General features: G+C 37.6%; 2 protein-coding genes across 4 annotated transcripts; one reads left to right on the plus strand and one right to left on the minus strand.

The window, feature by feature from the left end:
• Window positions 1–27: 27 nt before the first annotated feature.
• Window positions 28–5,801, minus strand: LOC143711858 (uncharacterized). 2 transcript variants are annotated; one of them, XM_077203940.1, is made up of 10 exons: window positions 5,671–5,801; window positions 5,466–5,541; window positions 4,596–4,685; window positions 4,444–4,515; window positions 1,730–1,798; window positions 1,534–1,584; window positions 1,346–1,408; window positions 674–749; window positions 495–542; window positions 28–406 (listed from the first exon to the last, which is right to left on the minus strand). In XM_077203940.1, the coding sequence occupies exons 4-9, from the start codon at window positions 4,478–4,480 to the stop codon at window positions 518–520; spliced, it is 321 nt and encodes a 106-aa protein (XP_077060055.1). In that variant the 5' UTR covers window positions 4,481–4,515; window positions 4,596–4,685; window positions 5,466–5,541; window positions 5,671–5,801; the 3' UTR covers window positions 28–406; window positions 495–517. The 2 variants fall into 2 exon arrangements, 1 of the variants encoding a protein (XP_077060055.1); XR_013194927.1 differs by lacking the exons at window positions 4,444–4,515; window positions 4,596–4,685 and having other exon boundaries at window positions 5,471–5,541.
• Window positions 5,475–23,908, plus strand: bicd2b (BICD cargo adaptor 2b). 2 transcript variants are annotated; one of them, XM_077203934.1, is made up of 9 exons: window positions 5,475–6,004; window positions 15,063–15,275; window positions 15,512–15,664; window positions 15,890–16,330; window positions 16,447–16,776; window positions 16,877–17,518; window positions 17,660–17,811; window positions 19,198–19,444; window positions 22,330–23,908. In XM_077203934.1, exons 1-9 carry the CDS (start codon window positions 5,765–5,767, stop codon window positions 22,330–22,332), a joined length of 2,421 nt encoding a protein of 806 aa, XP_077060049.1. In that variant the 5' UTR covers window positions 5,475–5,764; the 3' UTR covers window positions 22,333–23,908. The 2 variants fall into 2 exon arrangements, with proteins under 2 accessions (XP_077060049.1, XP_077060048.1); XM_077203933.1 differs by lacking the exon at window positions 22,330–23,908 and having other exon boundaries at window positions 5,765–6,004; window positions 19,198–19,906.
• The last annotated feature ends 10 nt before the right edge of the window (window positions 23,909–23,918 follow it).

The following is a 23,918-nucleotide window of genomic DNA, read 5'->3' on the forward strand; positions in this document are numbered from 1 at the left end:
TGAAGTGTTGTGAAAGTGACGCGGATATGGCGTTTTAATTAGTCAACAGATTAGTAAAGTATTTTATTGAAGAGATCAATTTTGCCATAGCTCTCTTAACAGTTCATTGTGAAGCATTATCTATTGTGATGGCTCATATTCATCTGCACAGTCACACAGAGCCAAAGCACAAACAAAACAATGTTCTTCCCCAAAATACATGCAGTTTTGTTTTTAACCACTAGAGGGACAAAAGTTACATAGTGCACCTTTAAACACAAACACGAAACAGCAAAATGTAAAAGGTAACATAAATAATGAAAAAATATTAAACCATTGTTTTGGAGGCAGATATTGAAATTAGTACAACATTAATTCACATTTGCTTTGATATAAAGTGGATGAATGCACAAATGGACACCTGCAACTGAAATTGACAATAATCATATTTCTGGAAATACACGTACTATACTAATAATGATAAAATCAAACCAATTAATATGTTCCTTTCTTACCCTTAGTGAACACTAACTTCATTTCAGTCATAGTAACGCCATCTCTTCCTGTTTAAAAAATAGGAACAAATAAAATCTCTCTTGGGTGAACTCAGAAAAGAGCTACTCCAATGCCACACATGATGAATCCCGGCAGTATATATGAAAGGTCCAATACATAATCAAGAAAAAGTTCTCACCATAGAGCATTATATTTGCGTATTGCTCCTCTCAAGGCAAACACAGTGAGGCCCGAGCCACAAGCCAGAGTATAAACTGGAGAAAAAAAATGAAGAACTTATTGCATTAAATACAGTACCGTTTAAAAGTTAAGGGTTGGTAAGATTATTTGATCTTTTTGAAAGAAGTCTCTTATGCTCACCAAGGCTGCATTTATTTAATCAAAAGTACAGTAAAAACAGTAATATTGTGAAATATTATTACAATTTTAAATAGCTGTTTTCTATTTAATGTATCTTAAAATGCAATTTATTCCTATGATGGCAAAGTTTAATTTTCAGTTTCATTACTCCAGACTTCATTTTGAGGAAACTGTGATATTTTTTATAAATAGAAGTTCATAAGGACAGCATTAGAAACACGGATAGGCTGTATAGAGTATGTTCAATTTAATGCATCCTTGCTAAATAAAAGTATTAATTTATTTTTAAAAAATCTTACTGACCCCGAACTTTTGAACAGTATGTACTAACTGAATTCATGAAATATACAGTAATTCAAAAATGTAGCAGAGGCACCATCTAGAAGATGTGCATCTGAAACTGAGCTGAAAGGAAGAGGTGCAGTGTGGGTTCAGGGCACTACAACAAACCTTTTGATATCTCTGTTAGGAAGATGTGTGGTTAACATACCATGATAAGACCTGAGATGGAGGATGGTCACAAAGAGAGCCATACAATAACCCCAGATGACATCTGTAGAAGAGAATATATTTTAGAAAAATAAATAAATAAATAAATAAAAAACAGTTTTTATATTTGTCAAATGGCCTGATAAAAAAGTTAAGTAGTACCTTAAAGTAAACTTAAAGTAAAGTTACCTTTCCAGTGGTAAGGTCTACCCTTACATCTTCTGGTATGTGCTGGCAAACCTGTTAAAAAAGTTCAATCAAATTTTCAACATAGGTAAATGGCATTTTAATCCATGTTGTGCATGTGTATATTTTTATTAGATACATTTCACATCTTCCACTTTCCACTCTCATTCATTTTATACGTTTTAATAACACATCTTACCAATGCTGGCACCCACACATTCAAACACTACTGTGAAGAACACACCAAGAACTGAAGGCACCACAATGGCTGGAAAAGATGAACATTTTGATATTGACTTAAATATAGTATATGATGACAATTAAAAAAAACATTTTAAACACTTTTTTTGTCATTAAAAACACTTAAAACAAACCTTTTGAAAGTGTGTTTTACTCGTGTATAGGACTTTGTGGATAAAATAAATATAAGTCATGTTCACACCATCACGATAACGATAAAGTTATAGTTCTAAATATAATCATTAAATATAAAAGAATTGCACAGAGAAACGATATCGTTTAAATAACTTTCAAAAGGATGTTTTCCCGCTGATGAACGATAAAAACAGTGCCTGCGTCCGAAATCGCACACTTCCCTACTATATAGTAGGCGAAAAGCAGTATGTGACAAAAGAAGTCTGTCCGAATTCTCATAAAAGAGTAGTCAAAAATTACCCGAATGACCTACAGTACTTCTTCCGTCGAGATTCTGAAGTGTGCATATATAAGGACACTTTACTATCCCATTGGGACACGGGAGAGAATTAATCAATTGCAGTGAAGCGACACAACTGATGCTGCTAGGCCATAGATATACAGGTCCTTCTCAAAAAATTAGCTTATTTTGTGATAAAGTTCATTATTTTCCATAATGTAATGATAAAAATTAAACTTTCATATATTTTAGATTCATTGCACACCAACTGAAATATTTCAGGTCTTTTATTGTTTTAATACTGATGATTTTGGCATACAGCTCATGAAAACCCAAAATTCCTATCTCAAAAAATTAGCATATTTCATCCGACCAATAAAAGAAGTGTTTTTAATACAAAAAAGTCAACCTTCAAATAATTATGTTCAGTTATGCACTCAATACTTGGTCGGGAATCCTTTTGCAGAAATGACTGCTTCAATGCGGCGTGGCATGGAGGCAATCAGCCTGTGGCACTGCTGAGGTGTTATGGAGGCCCAGGATGCTTCGATAGCGGCTTTAAGCTCATCCAGAGTGTTGGGTCTTGCGTCTCTCAACTTTCTCTTCACAATATCCCACAGATTCTCTATGGGGTTCAGGTCAGGAGAGTTGGCAGGCCAATTGAGCACAGTAATACCATGGTCAGTAAACCATTTACCAGTGGTTTTGGCACTGTGAGCAGGTGCCAGGTCGTGCTGAAAAAATAAATCTTCATCTCCATAAAGCTTTTCAGCAGATGGAAGCATGAAGTCCTCCAAAATCTCCTGATAGCTAGCTGCATTGACCCTGCCCTTGATAAAACACAGTGGACCAACACCAGCAGCTGACATGGCACCCCAGACCATCACTGACTGTGGGTACTTGACACTGGACTTCAGGCATTTTGGCATTTCCTTCTCCCCAGTCTTCCTCCAGACTCTGGCACCTTGATTTCCGAATGACATGCAAAACTGAGCAACAGTCCAGTGCTGCTTCTCTGTAGCCCAGGTCAGGCGCTTCTGCCGCTGTTTCTGGTTCAAAAGTGGCTTGACCTGGGGAATGCGGCACCTGTAGCCCATTTCCTGCACACACCTGTGCACGGTGGCTCTGGATGTTTCTACTCCAGACTCAGTCCACTGCTTCCGCAGGTCCCCCAAGGTCTGGAATCGGTCCTTCTCCACAATCTTCCTCAGGGTCCGGTCACCTCTTCTCGTTGTGCAGCGTTTTTTGCCACACTTTTTCCTTCCCACAGACTTCCCACTGAGGTGCCTTGATACAGCACTCTGGGAACAGCCTATTTGTTCAGAAATTTCTTTCTGTCTTACCCTCTTGCTTGAGGGTGTCAATGATGGCCTTCTGGACAGCAGTCAGGTCGGCAGTCTTACCCATGATTGCGGTTTTGAGTAATGAAACAAGCTGGGAGTTTTTAAAAGCCTCAGGAATCTTTTGGAGGTGTTTAGAGTTAATTAGTTGATTCAGATGATTAGGTTAATAGCTTGTTTAGAGACCCTTTTCATGATATGCTAATTTTTTGAGACAGGAATTTTGGGTTTTCATGAGCTGTATGCCAAAATCATCAGTATTAAAACAATAAAAGACCTGAAATATTTCAGTTGGTGTGCAATGAATCTAAAATATATGAAAGTTTAATTTTTATCATTACATTATGGAAAATAATGAACTTTATCACAATATGCTAATTTTTTGAGAAGGACCTGTATATCTTGGTAGGTCACATGATAAAGACAACATGGCGAATGTAGTACGTCCAGATTACATTAATATTATTATTATTATTACTATATCATACACATCATACTATATAGAAAATACTCTTTTTAGCGGTCGTGAAGTAATTACTTATTCAAAATGAGTTCATACTCAAGAGAGTATGCGATTTTGGACGCAGCCAGTGACAGCCAATCAGAATCCATCCTGCTTTAACGAGCTCGAGCATTTAAAGCGGCGGATGACAGAACTGCAGTGGCGCATAGAATAAACAGTGCTATCGTTCGTTGGTGTGGGCGCTATATTGTTATGGTTATCTTATATTTTTCTTGGTGTGAACGGGCTTTTCATTCTGAAAAAAACATTGTAAATGATGATAGTTTCAGTAAATCACACCCTTCACTTGACTTCACTTCACTGAAGTCTGAAGAACTAGTGCACACTAAAACAGGTTGACACACCTACTGTTCATAGTACTATGCATACTGGAACAAAAAAAAAATACTTCTTACAGTAGAATGGCCTGTACAGTAATAGTCCACAGCCCATGCCAAAGCAGATAGAGAAAAAGTGGTAATATTTATCTGCGGGGAAAGTCAATAACAATAATAAATATTTATAAACTTTCAGTTTTGATTTAAAATAGTTCTGATAGCAAACTTACAGTGGTTGTAAACATCCAAAGCACCCTAAAGACATAATTGTACAATCTTAACTGAGTCTGTAGTATTGAATTATTCTTTTTTTATGTAGGCTTACCCTTTAAGAAAGAACAAAACAGGAGCTTACCATTGGGTTGATAGATCACCTTTTTAATCTCACTCACTCAAGTGTGAATTAATGGCAGACACTTGGCATGAAGTATATTTTCACTTTCAGATTGATGGGCAAACCCCATTTTGAGGTTTGTATTTCCTTTTGTAATAATGCTTTCTGTTCTATAATCACATGCAATTGTAGTGGCAACATGAAAGAAAGCTGAATATAGGTTAGCATATCTAAAACACAATGGCAGACAATTAGCCTACAGCAAATTTCAGGGGTTCAGCAGGGATTCAAACCTTGAGGAAAGCAGAAAGATTAAGAGGAATTTAAAAATATATATATTTTGTGGTTGAAGAAAGCAAAACTCAATAATTAATAATACAAAATAAATATTCTCTAAAAAAAAATCCAATTAGTTCTGATAGGCTTATATAATATAAAAGCCTGTTTAATTTTAGAAACAATGTGGTCTGTTTATAATATCATGCTTATTATTTTTTTATTTTTATATATTTTTTTAAATTGAACTTTTTTAAAGATTTTAATGACTTTTTCACTCAAAGTACAAATAGGTCGTTATACATACAACACAACCTAAACCATGATCAGCAGATGGAAGCATTGAGCAACAAACTGGTTGAGTTTGGCATTTAGTCAGTGAACCATCTGCGCGTCCTGTGTTGCCTTCGTGTACAGAACACAAAGCATTGTGGGTGTTGTAGTCAAGCACCAGCCCTAATACGGCTTATGCATGTGTGAATGGAACTACATTACCCACAAAACAGAAGTGACAAAATCACTTCGTATTCCTGCTGGATGATCTCACAGCAAACCGAGTTCCCCTCCTAATCTCAGGAATGACATCAGAACAAGAGGAAATCATGGAGTTATACGTTGAAACATGGGGAATAAGTTTATAAGATTTAATTTTAAACTTAACTTGAAGAATATGGCATCTAATAAACTTAATGCACCTCAGATTAGGGATCAACTTCATGGTTGAGAAGGAGAAATTAACGGGCTCGGTCCGTTATCGCCTGTATTAGACTGTGCCGGGTGAAGGCAGACATGTCCGGGGATGAGGACGGGTGTCCCGAGGCGCAGCTGGTCACGGAGGCCGGGCCTAACTGGCTCCGCGCGGAGATCGAGCGCCTGACGCGGGAACTGAGCGAGACGAGCCGGGAGAAGATCCAGGCTGCGGAGTACGGGCTCGTGGTGCTGGAGGAGAACCAGCAGATGAAACAACGCTTTGAAGATCTGGAGAGCGAATATGAGACCGTCAGACAAGAGCTGGATCAGCTCAAAGAGGTGAAACCAACTCATATAATAACCGATTCAAATGTTGCTACTTGTTTTTTTTAAAAAGTAACGGTTTTTTGTTGCGAGCAGCGGCGCACTAAAGGAAAGTGTATCGGTCTGTGTCTCCACCAATTGTTATATTGTTCAGTCTTTTTATGTCCATTCATTGTTCTTAACAGTGTACTTAACAAAATATGAAAAGTGCCATAAATAACAGGGCGTGTGAAGTAAGAAATTTCGATAAAGCTGCCGATATATCTTGCCATTTGATATTATCGGGTATCAGTCCTTTGACAGCCTTGTTAATTGTTGATGCAGAAATTATTTACTGATATTTTTTGTTGCGTAAATATTATGTAAAGTAGGCCTAAGTGTTAATTTAATTATTTATAGGTAGTCATCTCAATTTAAAATCTCAATTTGATCATGCAATTGTGATAATGTCCCTTCTATTGAAGTGTATTGTACAAATGACACTTCATTTAAAATTTAACTTGTTGAATTTGATATAAGATAGATGATACAAATGACGTCAGCGGTCAAATGTTATTTGTTTGCTGTAATAAAAAAATATAAAACTGGCATTCTGTTTAAACTGTAATGTGGTGTGATCTGCTAAACTCGTTTTATATTAAAATGATTGTGCATGTAAGTCTCAAAGGAATTGAGGGACTTCATGGAAAATTTGTAGGTCTGCTTTTGAAAATTAATTTATTGCAAATGTATTGTTATTTTTCTTAAATAATGCTTATAATGTATGTTGTAGACTAATCAGTGATTAGACTGTTTGTTATTGTATTGGAAAGGACAAATATTAGTTTACGGTTTTCTTTTTATTGCTTTATTAGAGATTTTTTTAAAAAAAATCAACGTTGGTACTGGCAGTAAAAAAATTACTACCATTCAAACTCATTTATATAATGTCAAAGCATTCTATCAGAATTCCAGCTTGTATTATTGGCATCAGTTGATAATAATAATAATAAACTTATTGGTAGACCTCAATAAATCAGATATTTTCTGACAATACCATTACCAATCATTTCAATGTCAACACAAGTGATTTATACAGACAGTATTTATTGCTGTAAACAAAGGCTACTATAGGCTACTTTCAATAAAATTACATTTATTTTAGAATTTAAAGCAATCCTTGTTTGTTTTCATCACAGTAACCTAAAAAAGACCACAGGAAATCCTGCCTTTTATCTATGGAAAAGCAGGATATAAATTTTGCTCATGAATAAAATCACTAAATCCTTTTATACATTATATATTGTACATTCAGCATTCTAAACTAGTGTAAATAGATTAGTCATGTGATGTTGATTAGAGACCGATAAATGAAACAATGATTAGAAGTGAGATATTGATGTGAGACAAGAAGTCAGTTTTGTGTGTGTGTGTGTGTGTGTGTGTGTGTTTAGTTTATTTAGAGCTTTTCACGGTTCTGTGTATACTTCCTTCCGCTGTAATCTTTTCTGCGTGGCTCTAAATAAAGGACGCAGTCTTCGTCATCTAGTAAGAAGATCTGGAAAGAAATCTGGCTAAAAAAAGCACCTTAGGCTTTACTCATGTCCATCGTCCTACTCACAGGGGTGTCATTGAGGGCTTCACCTGAGAGCTATGCAACTCTTTTTGTTTATAAATGCTTTTGTGTATCATTCCAAGCTACTAAAATACTTCTGTAGGTCAGTGCATGAAATCAGATTAGTAGGCAGATTATTTTGCAGGAGTCATTTAATTAACGAAAGCAATGCAAATTTGAATATTAATACAGTACATTGCCAATTTTTATGGTTATAAATTGTATCCATGAACATTTTTCCTTTGTTCCACATTAAGGTTTTAGGTTAACATTTGCATTTTATGTGTTATTATTACTAACTATTTATTTATTTTAAATGTAATATTTATTTTAGATTTTAGGTTAACATTTACATACTAGTATGTCCTGTTAGTAGTCTATTTGTTTATTTAAAAAAAAAATCATCGCTAATTCATTTTAAATGGTACTGCGTTGTGGCAAAATATTTTTTTTAAAAGTACAAATACTCCATGTCTCTCAAGTAATCTAAACAAAATGTTTTGAGCTTTTCCACTTTCAACCACTTGCAAAGGTAGTCGAAAACGCAGTCGACCGGATTGCTTCAGTAGTGTAGGCGCTCCTATGGTCATATCAAGTGTGCCGCACAAGTCCTGAAAAGTGAAGCCAAAGCATTTTGATCGCCCCTGGTGGCTTGCTGCAGTATAAGTCTTAAACCCCGTCCTCTCCATGTAATTGCGATTGGGACGTGAGCCAAACTAGAAAAATCCAATAACATGTCAAATAATTTTTTTCCAAAGATGGTTTCTGTCATCAGGCAGACGTATGTTCAAGTGTTTGTTTTCCCAATAAGTTTGGTTTTAGTTGGCTATTTGATACTATTAAAACAGAGTGGGAGTAGGGGCGGGACCTTGATCCTGCAGCTCCACTTCTGCGCAAACTGGAGCTCTGAACGATGTAATCGACAACGATCATTACAGGGATATTTTGGCTTCATGTTTCTACAGTGGAAGGAATTAGAGACGCCACGTCCATCTTTTTTACATTCTATGGGTCGAATGTGTTCGAACATCCACAAAAGACTGCCTACTCTCCACCTACTGACCTAAAACGTAGGCTACACATTATGGGAAGCGTGCCAGCCAGACAGGATTTAAAGAAAAAGCCTTTGTTGGCTGAAGACCCAAGTTTGGTTCTCTCGCCATTTTTAATTTCTAACACACACTCACAGCATTCGGTGTGGTCTTGCAGCTAATAGTCTTGCTGCTACTCTCCAGGTGTTTTTCCGTCATCTCCTTTCATATTCATGTGTAAACTGCGTGAGCTTATTTCGTCCATTAGATCGAAAGATCTAAAAAAGCCCACACGTTTAACAGCCCATAGACCCTCGAAGAAATCACGACAGAAGTGGGTGAAAGTGGACAAAAGAAACTAGGTTAAAACACTAGGTGTAAACTTGTCTGATCCGATTGACCAAAAAGCATCTCAATACCAGGTGTAAACAGGGCCCATGAGAGAGTGAACGTAGCCTTTAATGTGTTAAAAGCTTTGTTCACACTGTTGGTTTTTGGGATTGACAACCAGTCAACTTACAGGTCTGAGGCTCAAATACTGCCTGTAAATGAACTTGCAACGGGAGTCAAGCCCGTATTCTCTTATTAGTAAACATAGCAACAGTGACTAAAGTAACATCAAAGATGGCAATGTCCATAAAACGAAAAGTCATCACCTTTGACATGACAAGAGTCCAATTGAGCCACAAGTTGATCAGTCAAATCACTAACCTTCAGCAGCTTTTATATCTGGGTGGAGAGCGGAGCTTTTGAGTCGTGTGTAGAACACCAAACTGACCGTTGGAGAACAGTGACTGGATCTAAAACCTTCAGATTACACACAGCCCATATCTCCATTGCTGTAAGTTACCGAAACCACAGCGCAGAGCGGATCTCTCGCACTATATGAAGTGATGGACAGCTAGTTGTGCAGTCCGGTTCCTTTCAGACAGTGCAGGTTTTCCAAGAATGCAGTTTTAAGTTCTGCAAATGTATGTTTGTGAGTTCAGTTATAGAATGCAGTAGTCACTCTCATAAATAACTGAACCCTGTGAATTTAACCATATTATGGACTCAAATTCAGGATTGACATTTAAATTCTGCTGCTGTGTGACTGTGAACGTGGCCAAAGATGGGTGTAGCGATCTCTCTCACCTGTTGAACTTCAACACACACACACAAACGTACATTAACTCATTCTTAACACACTCTCTAAACATAGTAAGATGCAGTCTGGTCAAGACTTAGCATCTTTATGCAAGATGACCATAAGATCTGTTTCTAGGTTAAGTCAGTATGACCAAACACACAGCTAGCAGGGATGCAGAGTTATAGATATGTATTTTATTATACTTTTTTCTTATATATACACACTATAATTCCAAAGTTTGGGTTTGGTACGTTTTTTTATCAAATGTTTTTAGAGGAAGTCTCTTATACTTACCAACCCTAATATTCAAAAACAGAGTAAAAAAAGTTAGATTTAAAATAACTGTTTTCTATTTGAATATATTTTAAAATGTAATTTATTCCTGTGATCATTGATTGTGATCATTACAGTCTTCAGTGTCACATGATCCTTCAGAAATCATTCTAATATGATGATTTGCTGCTCATAGAAAATTTCTTATTATTATCAATGGTAACAGAAATTTAAATATTTTTGTGGAGATTTGAGAAAGCGTCTGATCAAAGCGATGTGGATGTCTGCTCGAGCTCTGCAATCCGGCACTCTGGTAAAGTTTACACGTTTATTTATATATCACTTTATACAATAGATTGCTTAAAAGCAATCAGCTTTACAGTATTAAACATGAAAAAGCAGTGTCAGTATATCTTTCAATTAGAATTACAACTTCATTTTCTCCATTGTGTGCATGTTTTTACTTGCGGACATCTGACCTCAATTTCCATGTCAAAGAAGGCGGAGCCTCAGAACACACCCACCTATTAAGTAATAGCCAAAGACCAATGGGGTTTCGAATAGGGCTGCACGATATTGAAGAAAAATGTGATTTGCGTTAACTCAATAATATTCGATATGTGATACGATAATGCTTAAAGTGTGTAAAATAAACTTAAATTATCTTTAAAATTTATTTAAAATTATATAACCTACATACATGTTTCACATTCTTTTTGTGACAAGAAAACATCCCTACAACTTCTGAAAGTGAAAATCAGTGTTTTACTGTAGCATAAGAAGTGTTATTTTAACATCAGTGTAAACCTCGAGGTTTAGGGTTTCAGGTTATCCTACACTAGGTTTATTTAACAAAAGAAACTGAATAATCAAATGGAAAAATAAAGCACTGCTTAGTTTTCACTGTATTAATGAAATATATACTGATTCTTATTAAATCTACAAAAGTTATTCAGCCAAGAGCAGTGAGAGATTTTCTCTTTGTCTTTTGTTCATGAGCCAAGTTATTGCAAGCTGTTGCGATATGCATATCGCGATATATACATTTGCGATATTTCGATAATTTCAATATATTGTGCAGCCCTTGTTTCCAAGGTGTTTACCAGCCAGAGCAAACTTTTCTGGAAAGCTGTTTCGAACTTCATTTTGGCCAGATTATGTTCGAAATGACTTCACACCAGTTTGTTCTTCAATTCCGTAGTATATCGGGCCCTTAATATAATAATCAATGAAAATAATGCTATGAATGGCCAGTACCTAACATCACCAATATGTTGTTAATCTCTATTTCTGAAAATAAAAAGAAGTGTATGTTGATAATGTTGAATTTGGTGGGCATTTTCTGTGCTTGTTCGTTGTGCTGAAGGAAGTCTAAACCCACCACAGCCATATGTCAAATAAACAGTGGCAAAAGTATTTACACAACTGTTCAGTTTGAATTTGTGTCCTAACCAGAATGAAACACTTTGTCAGCTGTGCAGTCGATCAGAAAGGGTTTAAAGTGTGAAAGAATGGTAATAGAGTCTGCATCAGTGTGATGGGTCCACAGCTGAGCAGGGGTGGGACTCCCTCACCGTAGAGCTGACACAGCCTATCTACAGGCTGCTGTGGTTTATAGGGTTTGTGACTATTTAAAGAAGCGGAAGAGTAAATGTTTGAGGTTTCTTAAGCCTAGCGATGGAAAAACTGCAGTTTTCTAAGTGGAATGTCCTTTTTGATCAAGATTTATCTGATTTTACATGCATGATGTAGGGTTCTAGAGTGTAAATGCACATTTTTACCTGATGATAAGATCTAGCGATAATGAGTGTATTTACACCAACTCATGGAGCTGTAGTGTAAAAGAGTTTGACAGAGGTTTGAGTCCAGCTTAACACTCCCTAGTCTCTGCGTTTGCCAAGTGATTACTGTAAGATGAATAATTCTGAATACAAAGTCTACATTTCTGCTGTTTTGTAAGTATTTTCTATACAGCTGGTTGTAGACGGACACTGTGTGTGCTTTGCACATGTTTAGCGTGCTTGACATTATTGCATTATATAAGTTGCTGCAGATTTCAGATAATAAAAAAGTGTGACTTACATTATATTCTATTTTAGATAAACATCACTAAACGGCACATAAAAACAGAACTAACTTTTGGTTCAGATGCATCTAGTTGGTTATGTGAAGCTAGTTCTTTTTGCCTATCCATCATTTCCTCTTTTCAGTAACTTGTGAGAAACGTATTTGAAAAATGAAGTCTTGCTCATGTAAACTTTTAGGAAGTAGGAGATATTTTTAATCTGCCCATAGACTGATAGATTGCTCATCCGTCATTTTTAATGCATTTGCCATTTTAAAACAAGATATGTAAACCTTAAGTAGATTTTATTTTTAGACTGTCAATGTTAAACTATTTTCATGTGATATGAATGCGGATATGACTGAAATCTGAGTTATCACTAGAGTAAAGTCAGATGATATCGCTTAATACTCTGCAAACCAAGCCTCTTTCAACTCTCACACAGAGCAAAGCTTGTCTGGTTTCTGAATCAGCTGTCCTTGGCAAGCGTTTTTTGTTGTTGTTGTTGTTAGAGAAGATCAGTCATGACGTCAATTCGTATTCCAACCCGGAAGGATAATTCACCATCGATTCCCAAAGGAATTTCAAATGGACTTTTAGATTACCAGATTTATGAATAAAATAAGATGTGGTTAACATTTACTTAAAGTCTACTACTACTTGTTTTGTTGTACAATATAAATTGTTACTAAGGACTCCAACAGTCAAGTACTTGCAAAACAAACATTTTTCTTTTTCTCTTTATTCTCTTCAAGTACAGACCTTTTATTACTCATAAACTGAAAACTGCGGTGCTAAGATCTTGTTAGAAATTGAAAACAATGAATGAATAGTAGGCGCTCGAATGCTAATTCTCTTCTAGGTTGTAGGACCATGAACTGAACAGCTGTGTTGAGGATTTGTTCTGCGCAGGTGAGAAGTCTTGCAGCCTAACATCAAAGCTTAATCTTGTTGCTGAAGTCTCAACGGCAGCCTTATTTTACTACAGCACTGCATAAATAAATTTAACATGGCCTTTTCTTGGTACTGGTTAAATAGAGTACACTCTTAATGCATCTCTAGGTGGGTTTAAGCAGAGAAATACTAAGAATTTTAAGTATTCTCCGATAGGAATTAGTTTATGCTGAAATATTAAACAGAAATATTGTGTTGTCTATGTAAAAAAAAAAAAAAAAGGATAATATCATAAAAATAGATCTTTGCAAATCATTAGTTAGGGAATAGAGAGAAACAAACAGTGGAGGTCTGTATGTTAGCATGGCCTTTATCCGGAATCTCTGTTCTGGTATCAGAATAAACTTCTAAAGAAATGTCGGCAACCCAGAGTGACAGGTGGACCGTTGCCAGATCTTAGCAGCAGCTGCTGTGGCAGGAGGACTTAGTACTGACACCATTTCCACTTCTCTTTCTGCCGTCCAGTGTCGCTAATGAATGTTTCTTCAACTTACAGGCACTTGATTTGAATTAAAACTGGCATCAGCTTTTTTCTGTGCCTTGATTTATTTTTACTACTTTATTTTATTCAAATGCCCTTTATCTTTCAATGTTATTGTTTTGAGCTTGTCCCAGACTCAGATGATATTTATTTTAAATATGCATTATTACATTTAAAACTATGATGATCATTGTGTGAAAATAATTGAAATCTTTTTTACAGAAATTATAATTAACCTAAAGTTGTGGCATCATTTCCAACACAACAATTTTGCTTGGTATTAAATTATGTCAAATTAGGGATATGTCAAACAATCCCAATAAAACGTCTTTTATAAATACACAAATATACATTTACACTCATTAAATCAAGACCTTTTAAATGACTCCAAGCGGACAGTTACACTAATGAACAAACTTAGTTACATTTAATTGTGCATATTTATGATGCATAAAATACTAGCTATGAAACTAGACTTGACGAGACAAAAGAGTTTGCTATTTTATTCCCTTAATTTTGAAAATGTTATTTCCACCACAATCATTTCCATCACAGAATGCTAATTATATATAATTTGAGGTGTGTTGGAAAAGACACTGGTGGCAATACTCACGACTTTCATAAATGTACATATTGTCATAAATGAATACATAATTATGTTAATACATAATACATAAATTAAACCATTTAAAGTGTGAAAAGTTTTTTTTGAGAGGTTTTATTTTCAAAAATGTCAGTCCAGCAGCACTAATGAAGCTGTTAACATTTATGGTGTGTGTGTGTGTGTGTGTGTGTGTGTGTGTGTGTGTGTGTGTGTGTGTGTGTGTGTGTGTGTGTGTGTGTGTGTGTGTGTGTGTGTGTGTGTGTGTGTGTGTGTGTGTGTGTGTGTGTGTGTGTGTGGCAACTCAGTCAGGCTATAGCATGCCAATGACATCATTCAGACTGGCACACAGATTTAGAAGGGAGAAAAAGAGATAAAAAAGAGCTCTTGGATAGAATTCAACTAGTTTTGTCTCTAGCCAGTTACATCATCAGTTTCCAGGAAATGCATCTTTGAGTCTTACAAAATGACCAACATCAAAACTAAACTGTCTGTGGAAACCTGAGATTTGGGGCAAATCTGCAGAACGGATTTAAAAATGGTAAAATGTGTTAAGCAGAGCTGAGAGAACCAGACTCTTATTTGTAGATGTATGTTAAAGAAAAAAATTTGGCTGATAAATAGTGAAGATAGCTGTCAACCAATATAAACTACACATAGAAGTTGCATGAGATAAGACATGTTATTGTTAGCATGTCTTTAAATTAACATAAATCTTATTGATTTCCCTCAACAGTCAAAACATTTACAGTCCTTGGGTCAATTACATTAAAGCATTTAACTTCTAGCCATTATATTCCATAGTGTTTATTTAGTACAGTTAAGATTAATATGAACCATTAATTACAATACAAGTAATTTGTAATTTGAAGCATAGCGCTAGACCTTTATAATTATAAACCATATAATTTCAACTCTGATCTCTACCTGATCATTTTCACACAGGCATATGGCCAGGTTCACTCCACCCATAAAAAGGTGGCTGCAGACGGGGAAAGCAGGGAGGAGTCCCTCATCCTGGAGTCGGCATCTAAAGAGGCGTACTATGAGCAGAGAGTACAAGAACTGCAGGCTGACCTGCGACAAACAAAAAACACTCTCACCAGCACCCAGGCTGAGAACGAACGTCTGGCCACCCACGCCCTCGAGCTGAGAGAGGTTGGTGCAGTAGAGTGTTTTGTTAAGTATTTGCAACTTAAATTAATTTATTAATGTTGTTCAGATAATAATGTACTCAAAAGCAAAGGTTGCAAGGATAAATAGGCTAATATTATACTGTCAACTTATATCTATGTGGTCATACTAACAAACCCAGTGACTTATGCCCCCAGTTATGCTCTATATGTGCATATAGATTCATTGATTTTTCCATAAACATTTGTTCCATTTTTAAGAATAATGAGATTGTGGAGCTGCAGCGCAGTCGTCTGCGTGACGACATTCGAGAGTACAAGTTCCGAGAGTCTCGTCTGCTGCAAGACTACACTGAACTGGAGGAGGAGAACATCAGCCTGCAGAAACAAGTCTCCACCCTTAAACAGGGTCAGGTTAGTAGTATTGACATTTGGGGGGGTGTGGAAGAGTAACCAAAGCTCACGATTAATAATCGAAAGGTTGATGGTTCCAGTCCCACAAGGAGCAAAACATGCACAATCACCATGTACTTTGGATGAAAGTGTCTGCTTAACAATAATGACTACTACTTCCACAAAGTTGCATGTGTTTTTGGCTTACTTATGTTACAATCTTTTAATCTCTGACCTCTTCCAAAGGTGGAGTTTGAGGGACTCAAGCATGAGAATCGGCGTTTGGAAGAGGAAGTACAGTACCTAAACAGCCAGCTAGAGGATGCTGTTCGGTTACGCGAAATAGCTGACCGTCAGCTAACGGAGGCTCTTGAAACCGTAAAAACCGAGCGTGAGCAGAAAGCAGCTCTTCGAAAAGAATTGACACATCACATGACCTTGGGAGACTCCCTCCTTGCCAGCTCATTGGACGGGCTTAAACTGAATCCAGACGAACCTAATAACGACGATGCCATTCTGACATTTGAAAATGGATTTGCTAAAGTCGGTGAGGGTAACGATGAAGATAACAGATTGTCTTCACCCAAGAGAGGCGAAAATTTCCGTCCCGCACCAAGTCTGGTGGATGACTTGTTGACCGAGCTGAACATCTCAGAGATCCAGAAACTCAAGCAACAGCTCTTACAGGTATAGCCATATTTGAGTATGCTGCAAATGCTATACTTTGCACTTGATTGGCTTTCGACTGTTTGGTAAATTCATTGAAATAGTAGCATTTTTTCCCCCTTTATTTCACCTTGCAGGTAGAGCGAGAGAAGGTAGCTCTTCTCACCACTTTACAGGACTCTCAGAAGCAGTTAGAGCATGTTCGAGGCACATTGGCCGAACAGCAGGAAGCCATGACGAGACTTACCGATGATTTGGGCGCAATGAGAAGACTGCAGGCAGGCAAGGAGCGGCAGTCGGCACTGGACAGTGAGCGAGAGCGTGACAGTCGAGAGGACAATGATGTGGACTATTATGAGCTGGATATCAACGGGCCAGAGATACTTCGCTGCAAGTATGAGGTAGCCATAGGAGAGGCAGGTGAACTGAGGGAGGAGCTTAAGGGACTAAAGTCGGAGCATGATGAGGTGAGTGGGAATGAGAAAAGTCGAGTTTTGTTCAATATTATTTATATTTCATTAATGGGTTAATGGAACATTGTGTGGCAACATTTATGTATGATTCTAGATGAAGGCTGAGCATGAGGAGGTACGGGCACGACTAGAGGGACAGGTGCGTGACCTCAGTGTTCAAGTGTCTCAGTTGGAGAGCAGCAGCCGTACAGACCGTGATCAAGTCGTTCGGTTGGAAAAGGAGCTAAAGGAAGTGAGTGCAGTCGCGGGCGAGACAGAGGGCAGTCTCAGCGTGGCCCAGGATGAACTTGTTGCCTTTAGCGAAGAGCTTGCAAACCTCTACCACCATGTCTGCATGTGCAACAATGAAACCCCGAATCGTGTCATGCTTGATTTCTACAAAGAGGGTAAAGGAAACAAGACTGAACGTAAAGATCGGCAGTCTACATTGACGCAAACCAGCGACAGCACAGCCCAGGCACACAGTTCCAACTCCACCACTGTTGATCCCCGTCCTGAACCTATGGACATCTACAACCTGGTAGCAATAATTCGGGATCAGATCCGCTACTTGCAGAAGGCGGTGGACCGTACCACAGAACTCTCCAGGCAAAGAGTTGCTTCCCTAGAGTTGGCCGCAGTGGCAGATAAAGATCAAGCTGCTTGCATGGAGGAGATTTTGAAGCTCAAGTCCCTGCTGAGCACTAAGCGAGAACAGATTGCCACGCTGAGGACTGTGCTCAAGGCCAACAAACAGGTGAGAATAAAAAAGATTAGCTTGGCATGAATGCATGACGTCAGAATATGGAGCTTGTTGTTGATCATTCAAATAGATTGACTGAGATCTTCTTCGTATATTAAGAGCTCTGAACTGTGGTGTGGTTCTGTCCCTCTTTAGACAGCTGAGGTTGCCCTGGCAAACTTGAAGAGCAAATATGAGACTGAAAAGGCCATGGTCACTGAAACCATAATGAAGTTGAGGAACGAGCTGAAGGCTCTTAAAGAAGATGCTGCCACTTTCTCCTCTCTCAGGGCAATGTTCGCTACCAGGTAAAACAAAAACATATCTGAGAGTTGTTTCTCTTCCAGCTTTCAGTGTCTGGCTCGCCCTAATCAAGTAACTCCTCCATTATACTGTCCAGAAAACAGTAGGGTTACTTAGGCCCTGTTTATAGCATCGGATCACAAGTAGATCAAAGAGACACATACTTGTTTACACCTGGTATTTTAATTCGTCTCTTTTGTCCACTTTCAACCACTTCTTTCCTTATTTCTTTGAGGGGAGTGTTTTTTCAGATCTTTCGGTCTAATGGAGAAAATTAGTTTGCGAAATTTACATATAAACGTCTGGAGACGACGTGGAGAGCAGGAGCTTTTGTTTCTGCTCTGACAGCCGCAAAACCATGCTGAATGCTGTGACTGTTAGAATTTCAGGAATAGTGAGAGAACATTGTGCTTGGTACATTTTTTTTCTTCAAACAAAACTTTGGTCTCAGCCAACAAAGTTTAAATCCCATCTGTCTAGTGCGCTTCCCATAATGTTTACTAATTAAGTCAGTAGTTGGTCTTTTATAGCTGTACGAACACATTCGACCATATCTACACCACAAAAGCAATCCGGTTGAGTGTGTTTTCGACTACCACTGGAAGTGGACAAGCTCAAAACATTGTAGACCCCATTTACACCTGTATTTGGAATCGTCCACTTGTGATCCAATCGACCAAAACGCATCTTAATACCAGGGCCCTGTACCATGATGGTAGTTGAAAAAACTTACAGGATTAGTTTTGAGTTGAGAAAACCAAACCAATCTAACCAGGCTTTGTTGGTACCATGATGCTGATCATCAACTTTCTCTGTCAACTCAGGCTTTGAACCTGAGTTTAGGTGTGACATCAGAAGCGAACAACCAATCACATGCTAAGAAAGAGTGAAACTGAGATTAATTTCTCGCGAGAGACGCAGCGCGATTAACTTCTCTCTTCTGCAGAATATTACAAGATTTAAAAATATAAAGAATTTAAACAAATTTACACAGCAAGAAGAAAATAGCTGTCTATGAAAGAGGACAACTAAAAGAAAAAGTCTTGCTATATCAGTGCAAGTAAAAGTTGTCAAGTTAGTTTATACATTTGATAAAGGTAGAGAAAATGTAACATTAGAGCACACATGTAGTCATTTTATAGCTTTATCTATTGATTCTGAAGCGCATTTATAGTACCAGGTTAGCCATGGAGCGTAAGTTACTATGGCGATAAACACTGCAAAAAGCCAAACCACTTTCATGGTGCCTAAAATCCAGGGTTGGCTCAAACTAAACTGAAACATATCAGGCTAGTCACCTAAACCGGCTTCATGTTATAGGCCCCAGGTGCATTCAGGAACAAAATCTGGTTTATTACATCTCTATCCCTCTTTCACTTTTTCTTCTTTAGGTGTGATGAGTATGTAACACAATTGGATGACATGCAGAGGCAGCTGGCTGCAGCGGAAGATGAGAAGAAGACTCTGAACTCCCTCCTGCGTATGGCCATCCAGCAAAAACTGGCCCTCACTCAGCGACTGGAGGATCTGGAGTTTGACCACGAGCAATCCCGAAGAGGATCCGGTGCTGGGCCAGGTGGACGTGGGAAGGCTCCATCTGGGCGTGGCAGAGGACCCATGTCTTTTTCCAGCCCCCATGTAAGTCCTAGACTTCCCTGTAAGAACCGACCACAACCACACGGCCTCATTGGAAGTCCTGCGGTTTTCTGCAGTGAGAAGTATAAAATTCTGTGTGATGCTGGATCCGATTAACATCTGTGTGTAACTGTCACTCATCAGCATCCTCATACTAACTAACACACCTTTTACTGTATGTGTGCCTGGGACAAAACAACACTAACATGTTTGTACTAACAGTTCTGATGTGTTGACTTTTGTTCTGTTCTACCTGGAGAGAATAGATGTGTTGATAATGCCATCCTACCTACTAGGGTTATAACAATCACTACACTTGCTAGTTCACTGAAAAAAATTATCATTGTTCTTGGAGTTTTCCAAAAAAAATCATAATAGATGAACTCCAATATTTGGGTATTTTTTGCAACTTTTAGTATTGACGAGTGTTGGTATATACCGTATTTGGCAAATTATGCAGTATATGACTAGCCTGGTAATACCAGACTCTGCTACTTCACTTTGCTTCGTACACAGAGTCTGGGATAGCATAATAGAGAAGTGTTTTCTCTCTCGCTAGGGGGCGCGTACTGAAGTTTAAAATCATTGGTTACCCGTAAGCCAATCAGATAAGTTTGTTTATGACGCATGTTATGCGCCAACACAGCCGCATCGAACCACAGACATCATGCATCGAACTCAAATCTATGATCGAACTTCCACTGTAAACACTTGATGATGCGAGCGAAATACCCGAGTGAACATGGCTGTAAACGACTTTTTTGATCTGTGAGTGATGTAATAGAATGACTGCTGCGCTTGACAGGGCACAAACGAGCAGAGAGAGAGAGAGCCCCGGCCGCGCGCGCGCACTCCCACGTCTACAAACAACACGAGCGCTGTCTTGCTCTCTCTCCCTCGCGCATATTCATAAAAATCAATCGACAAGATAGTAAGAGGTCGGAAGACCGCGGTTTCACGTGGAGCATTTGGAGATTTTTAGAGATTATAGACTCTAGGAACAACAACTCAATGAACAACATCTCAACTATAAAGGCCTGTCTCATATAAGTTAGACGCCTATCTCAAGTACAAGCCGGTGCAGTTCGACGATTTGGGCAAATAAAAGCCCGGGCTATTATTTGAAGTTTTACGGTATTTAAGACCTGGAAAAGAAAAGAGACACTGACCTGTCAAAAGGCTCCCCAGTCTCTCGCTGACGATCGGTAATAGTTGATAAATTAAACTTTTCCCAAAGGGAGTAGGGCCACAACATCACCTCCATTCAAAATGTTTAATACACACTCTTCGTGTTCGGGCTTCAGTTTGCTAATGCCGGGAATATTCTCCACAACAGAGCGAATTGCATCCGCGTCTCCATATCAGCGGTCGTTTTCGATTTCCCTGACCTAATCTTAAACACGGCGCTTACCGACTACGTCACGGCTTTCAGCCCGCCCTCTGTTCGTTGATTGGCCAGGCTGTTTTCAGGCCGGTGGAAAACAGAAAGATAGGCTGCTATCTCAGACTGACTACAGGAGCGAAATGAAATTAGCGGAAGTAGGAAGTCTGACGTAGTCAGGCTAGTATATGACCAGAACACACTGTAATGTATAATGCAATGAATTAGTTTCATTTCCGGTGTCTTTGTACAAGAAAATATATTGTGTTGCAACTAAACTACAGGGATGTAAATATCTGAACAAGGATGAAGGAAATGATTGAAGACAATGTCTAACCATGTTGATATATATCTATGTCAATATCTAAATTTGGCTTTTCTGTCTGAACGTTTGAACCCAATGTTTCTACTCGAATTTAGCCAGCACTGAGAATACTGAATGTCATTGAGTTAAACCCAGTTTCACAAAGCTAGTCTGTTAATCTCTGTGTCAGTGGGAATAAATCTGTGTAATCCCAACAGAGACGCACCTTACTGAGCCTGCTGGGAGATTTGCAATCCAGGTTGCAACCTGCAACCCTACAGGACATAATTGATGCTGCAGATTTTTTACTAAAAATATTACAAAAATGAAAGGTCTTTTGTTAAATATGATGCCTATATTTGTGAAAAGATTTCATAAAGATGATGTCCGTGTTTGCGTGCACAGAAAAATGCATTAAGAAATTTTAGACTATCCTCCAAGATGAATTTAGTTTCAACTGTGATTTTATGTCGTTTCATGTCTTTGTTGATTTTGTTCATCCTATTTCATCTAGCCATTAAGCCAGCATAACATACATTGTCCATGTTGTCTTCACAGTGGTGACTCTGAACCACTGTAGCATGCATGATCTGCTCTCAGTCTCAAACCTTTGTATTAGATTGCATGTTGTCTGGTGCATGTGAGTCCTCTGTTTCCTGCTGTCCATTGCATCAGGAAGAGTGAGTCTTCTGTTTTGCTGTTTACTAATGGGTCTAACTGGTCTCATTGATGACGGTAACATTCACTTTGTCTACTTCCATGTGAACTTTACTTATTAGGATATATTATTTAAAGGGATAGCTCACCTAAAAATCTAAATTCTGTCATTAATTACTTACCTTCATGTCGTTACAAACCCGTAAAACATTTGTTCATCTTCGGAATGCAACGCACTTGCATTGCTTCATAAAATTGAGGTTAAACCACTAGAGTCACATGGATTACTTTTATGTTTTTACATTTCTGGGGCTTGAAAGTGGTAATTGTGTAGTTGTCAATGAAGGGACAGAAAGCTCTCAGATTTCATTAAAAAAAATTATTTGGTTCCGAACATTAACAAAAGCCTTCCGGGTTTGTAGCGACATAAGGGTGAGTTATTAATGACAGAATTTTATTTTTTTGGGTGAACTATCCCTTAAAGTTAAATTTGGATCATTTATGATGTGATCATTCTGATGATTGTTTTGTTTCTCAATTTTGCAGTAATTTTATTAGCTCTGGCTGCAAATGGCTATTTCGCCCTTCCTTCACTCTACACTATACGTCCAGAATACACATGCCTGGTTCTATTTTGGAAACAAGAAATTTGTCCCTGGATGTGGCTGCAAGGAAACACAGACTCGCATGTAAGGCCGGTCGGTCTATGTAATAATCATTATTCTGACTGTTACTGTGGTATTTTATTTTGTCTGCTTTTTTTTTTTACTGTGCACTTTTAGTGCATTAGTTATTATTATGTAAGAGAAGCACATTTCAGTATACTTAGCACATTTATTTTTCTCTTGCAAATTTTACGTATTTAACTGAAAAAAATAATAATATAAGAACTATTTGTTTGTTTAAAGTATTTTAAATGCTTAACTGCCAGGTTCTAAGCATACTCCAGGGAGGACAATTATGTTAAATAGGCCTATGTTTCTTGTTCTGTTTAATAGTCAAACATTCTAACAGAACATTATCTTGCTAGTCATGTAGTGTAACTCCACTAAAAGAACAATAACTTTGACCGGAAAAGTTTGGAGTCATCAAATTTTCATAGAGGGTAAAGGAAATGTTAAATTTAAGACTTTTATTTAAAAAAAAAAAAATCGATTACAAATTGGAATACTTTCTACATATTTTGCCAAATACTGCATTAAGGTCTGCCTTTTGTATTTTACAATCAATACATAATTTGTTTTTTTATATAATCCTCTCCTAAGACCTCCTGTGCCTTTTTATTGTTTTTTGTTTTCATTAACAGTTTTTCGGTCAGTCTCGCTACAGGTCTTAACCATTTGGCCCAATGTGAACATCGAATTTGGATAGTTATTAAACACTCCTTTTGAAATTCAACTCAGATTGCTTGTTTAGGAGATTTTAAATGCTAGGAAGGATTAGATGTGTTAAAATCATACATTCCTTTGAGGAAGAAATGATTTCTGATGGTAGTCTTGTTGGCTGTCTGTTGACATTGTTAGTCATTATTTTCCAATGTGTAACCTTGATAATATTTTGTTTGTATTTCAGCAAGCAGAAAAATTTGCCTCAGAACATTTGTGCCATTTCAAATTTAAGACATAAGTTTTAAATGACCCTTTTCCTTTCTTTTTCTTCTTTTGACCACAAATTAAGTGCAATTTTGTGCTGTTTCTGGAGTGTATGCAATAGTTTTCTATTTGCTGAAGACCGCTTCATCAGCCATGTCACAGCTTATTGTGACATTTTGAGTTTATTTTTTACACATTTGTATGGAATGACCTCACTTGCTTTTTCATATTTATTCATAACGTATCGTTCAGTATTAATAACTAGGTTTATATGCATTTTAACTGGCACATGCGCTGCCTCTCTTTGCATTTCTACTTGAAATCTTACAGGAACAGTGTAAGCTATACTGCATCACCTGTTTGTTTGTTGTTTTTTTTGTTTTTTTTACAGTACTGATTTCAATGTTGTGCTATTTTTTTAAACATTTGAGATTCCCTGTAGTTTATCATGAGGAACACATTATAGGCCCATGTCTGTCTTAACATTTCTCATTTGACAAAAAAACTAGGAAAATAAATAAACTAATTTAAAATAATGCATTT

Source organism: Siphateles boraxobius, unplaced genomic scaffold (assembly GCF_051911475.1).
Source record: "Siphateles boraxobius isolate OS27281-9 unplaced genomic scaffold, OSU_SipBor_1 5, whole genome shotgun sequence".
Lineage (NCBI taxonomy): Eukaryota > Metazoa > Chordata > Actinopteri > Cypriniformes > Leuciscidae > Siphateles > Siphateles boraxobius.

What these genes read in the sequence shown, in the direction of transcription:
- LOC143711858 (XM_077203940.1), bottom strand. Translation starts at nt 4,480, where the DNA reads ATGGGCTGTGGACTATTACTGTACAGGCCATTCTACT. An exon ending in ACTGTACAGGCCATTCTACT is followed by an intron (nt 1,799 to 4,443) that starts GTAAGAAGTATT and finishes CATCTTTTCCAG; the next exon opens with CCATTGTGGTGCCTTCAGTT. An exon ending in CCATCTCAGGTCTTATCATG is followed by an intron (nt 750 to 1,345) that starts GTATGTTAACCA and finishes TTTTTTCTCCAG; the next exon opens with TTTATACTCTGGCTTGTGGC.
- bicd2b (XM_077203933.1), top strand. Translation starts at nt 5,765, where the DNA reads ATGTCCGGGGATGAGGACGGGTGTCCCGAGGCGCAGCTGGTCACGGAG. An exon ending in AGCTGGATCAGCTCAAAGAG is followed by an intron (nt 6,005 to 15,062) that starts GTGAAACCAACT and finishes ATTTTCACACAG; the next exon opens with GCATATGGCCAGGTTCACTC. An exon ending in TAAAGTCGGAGCATGATGAG is followed by an intron (nt 16,777 to 16,876) that starts GTGAGTGGGAAT and finishes GTATGATTCTAG; the next exon opens with ATGAAGGCTGAGCATGAGGA.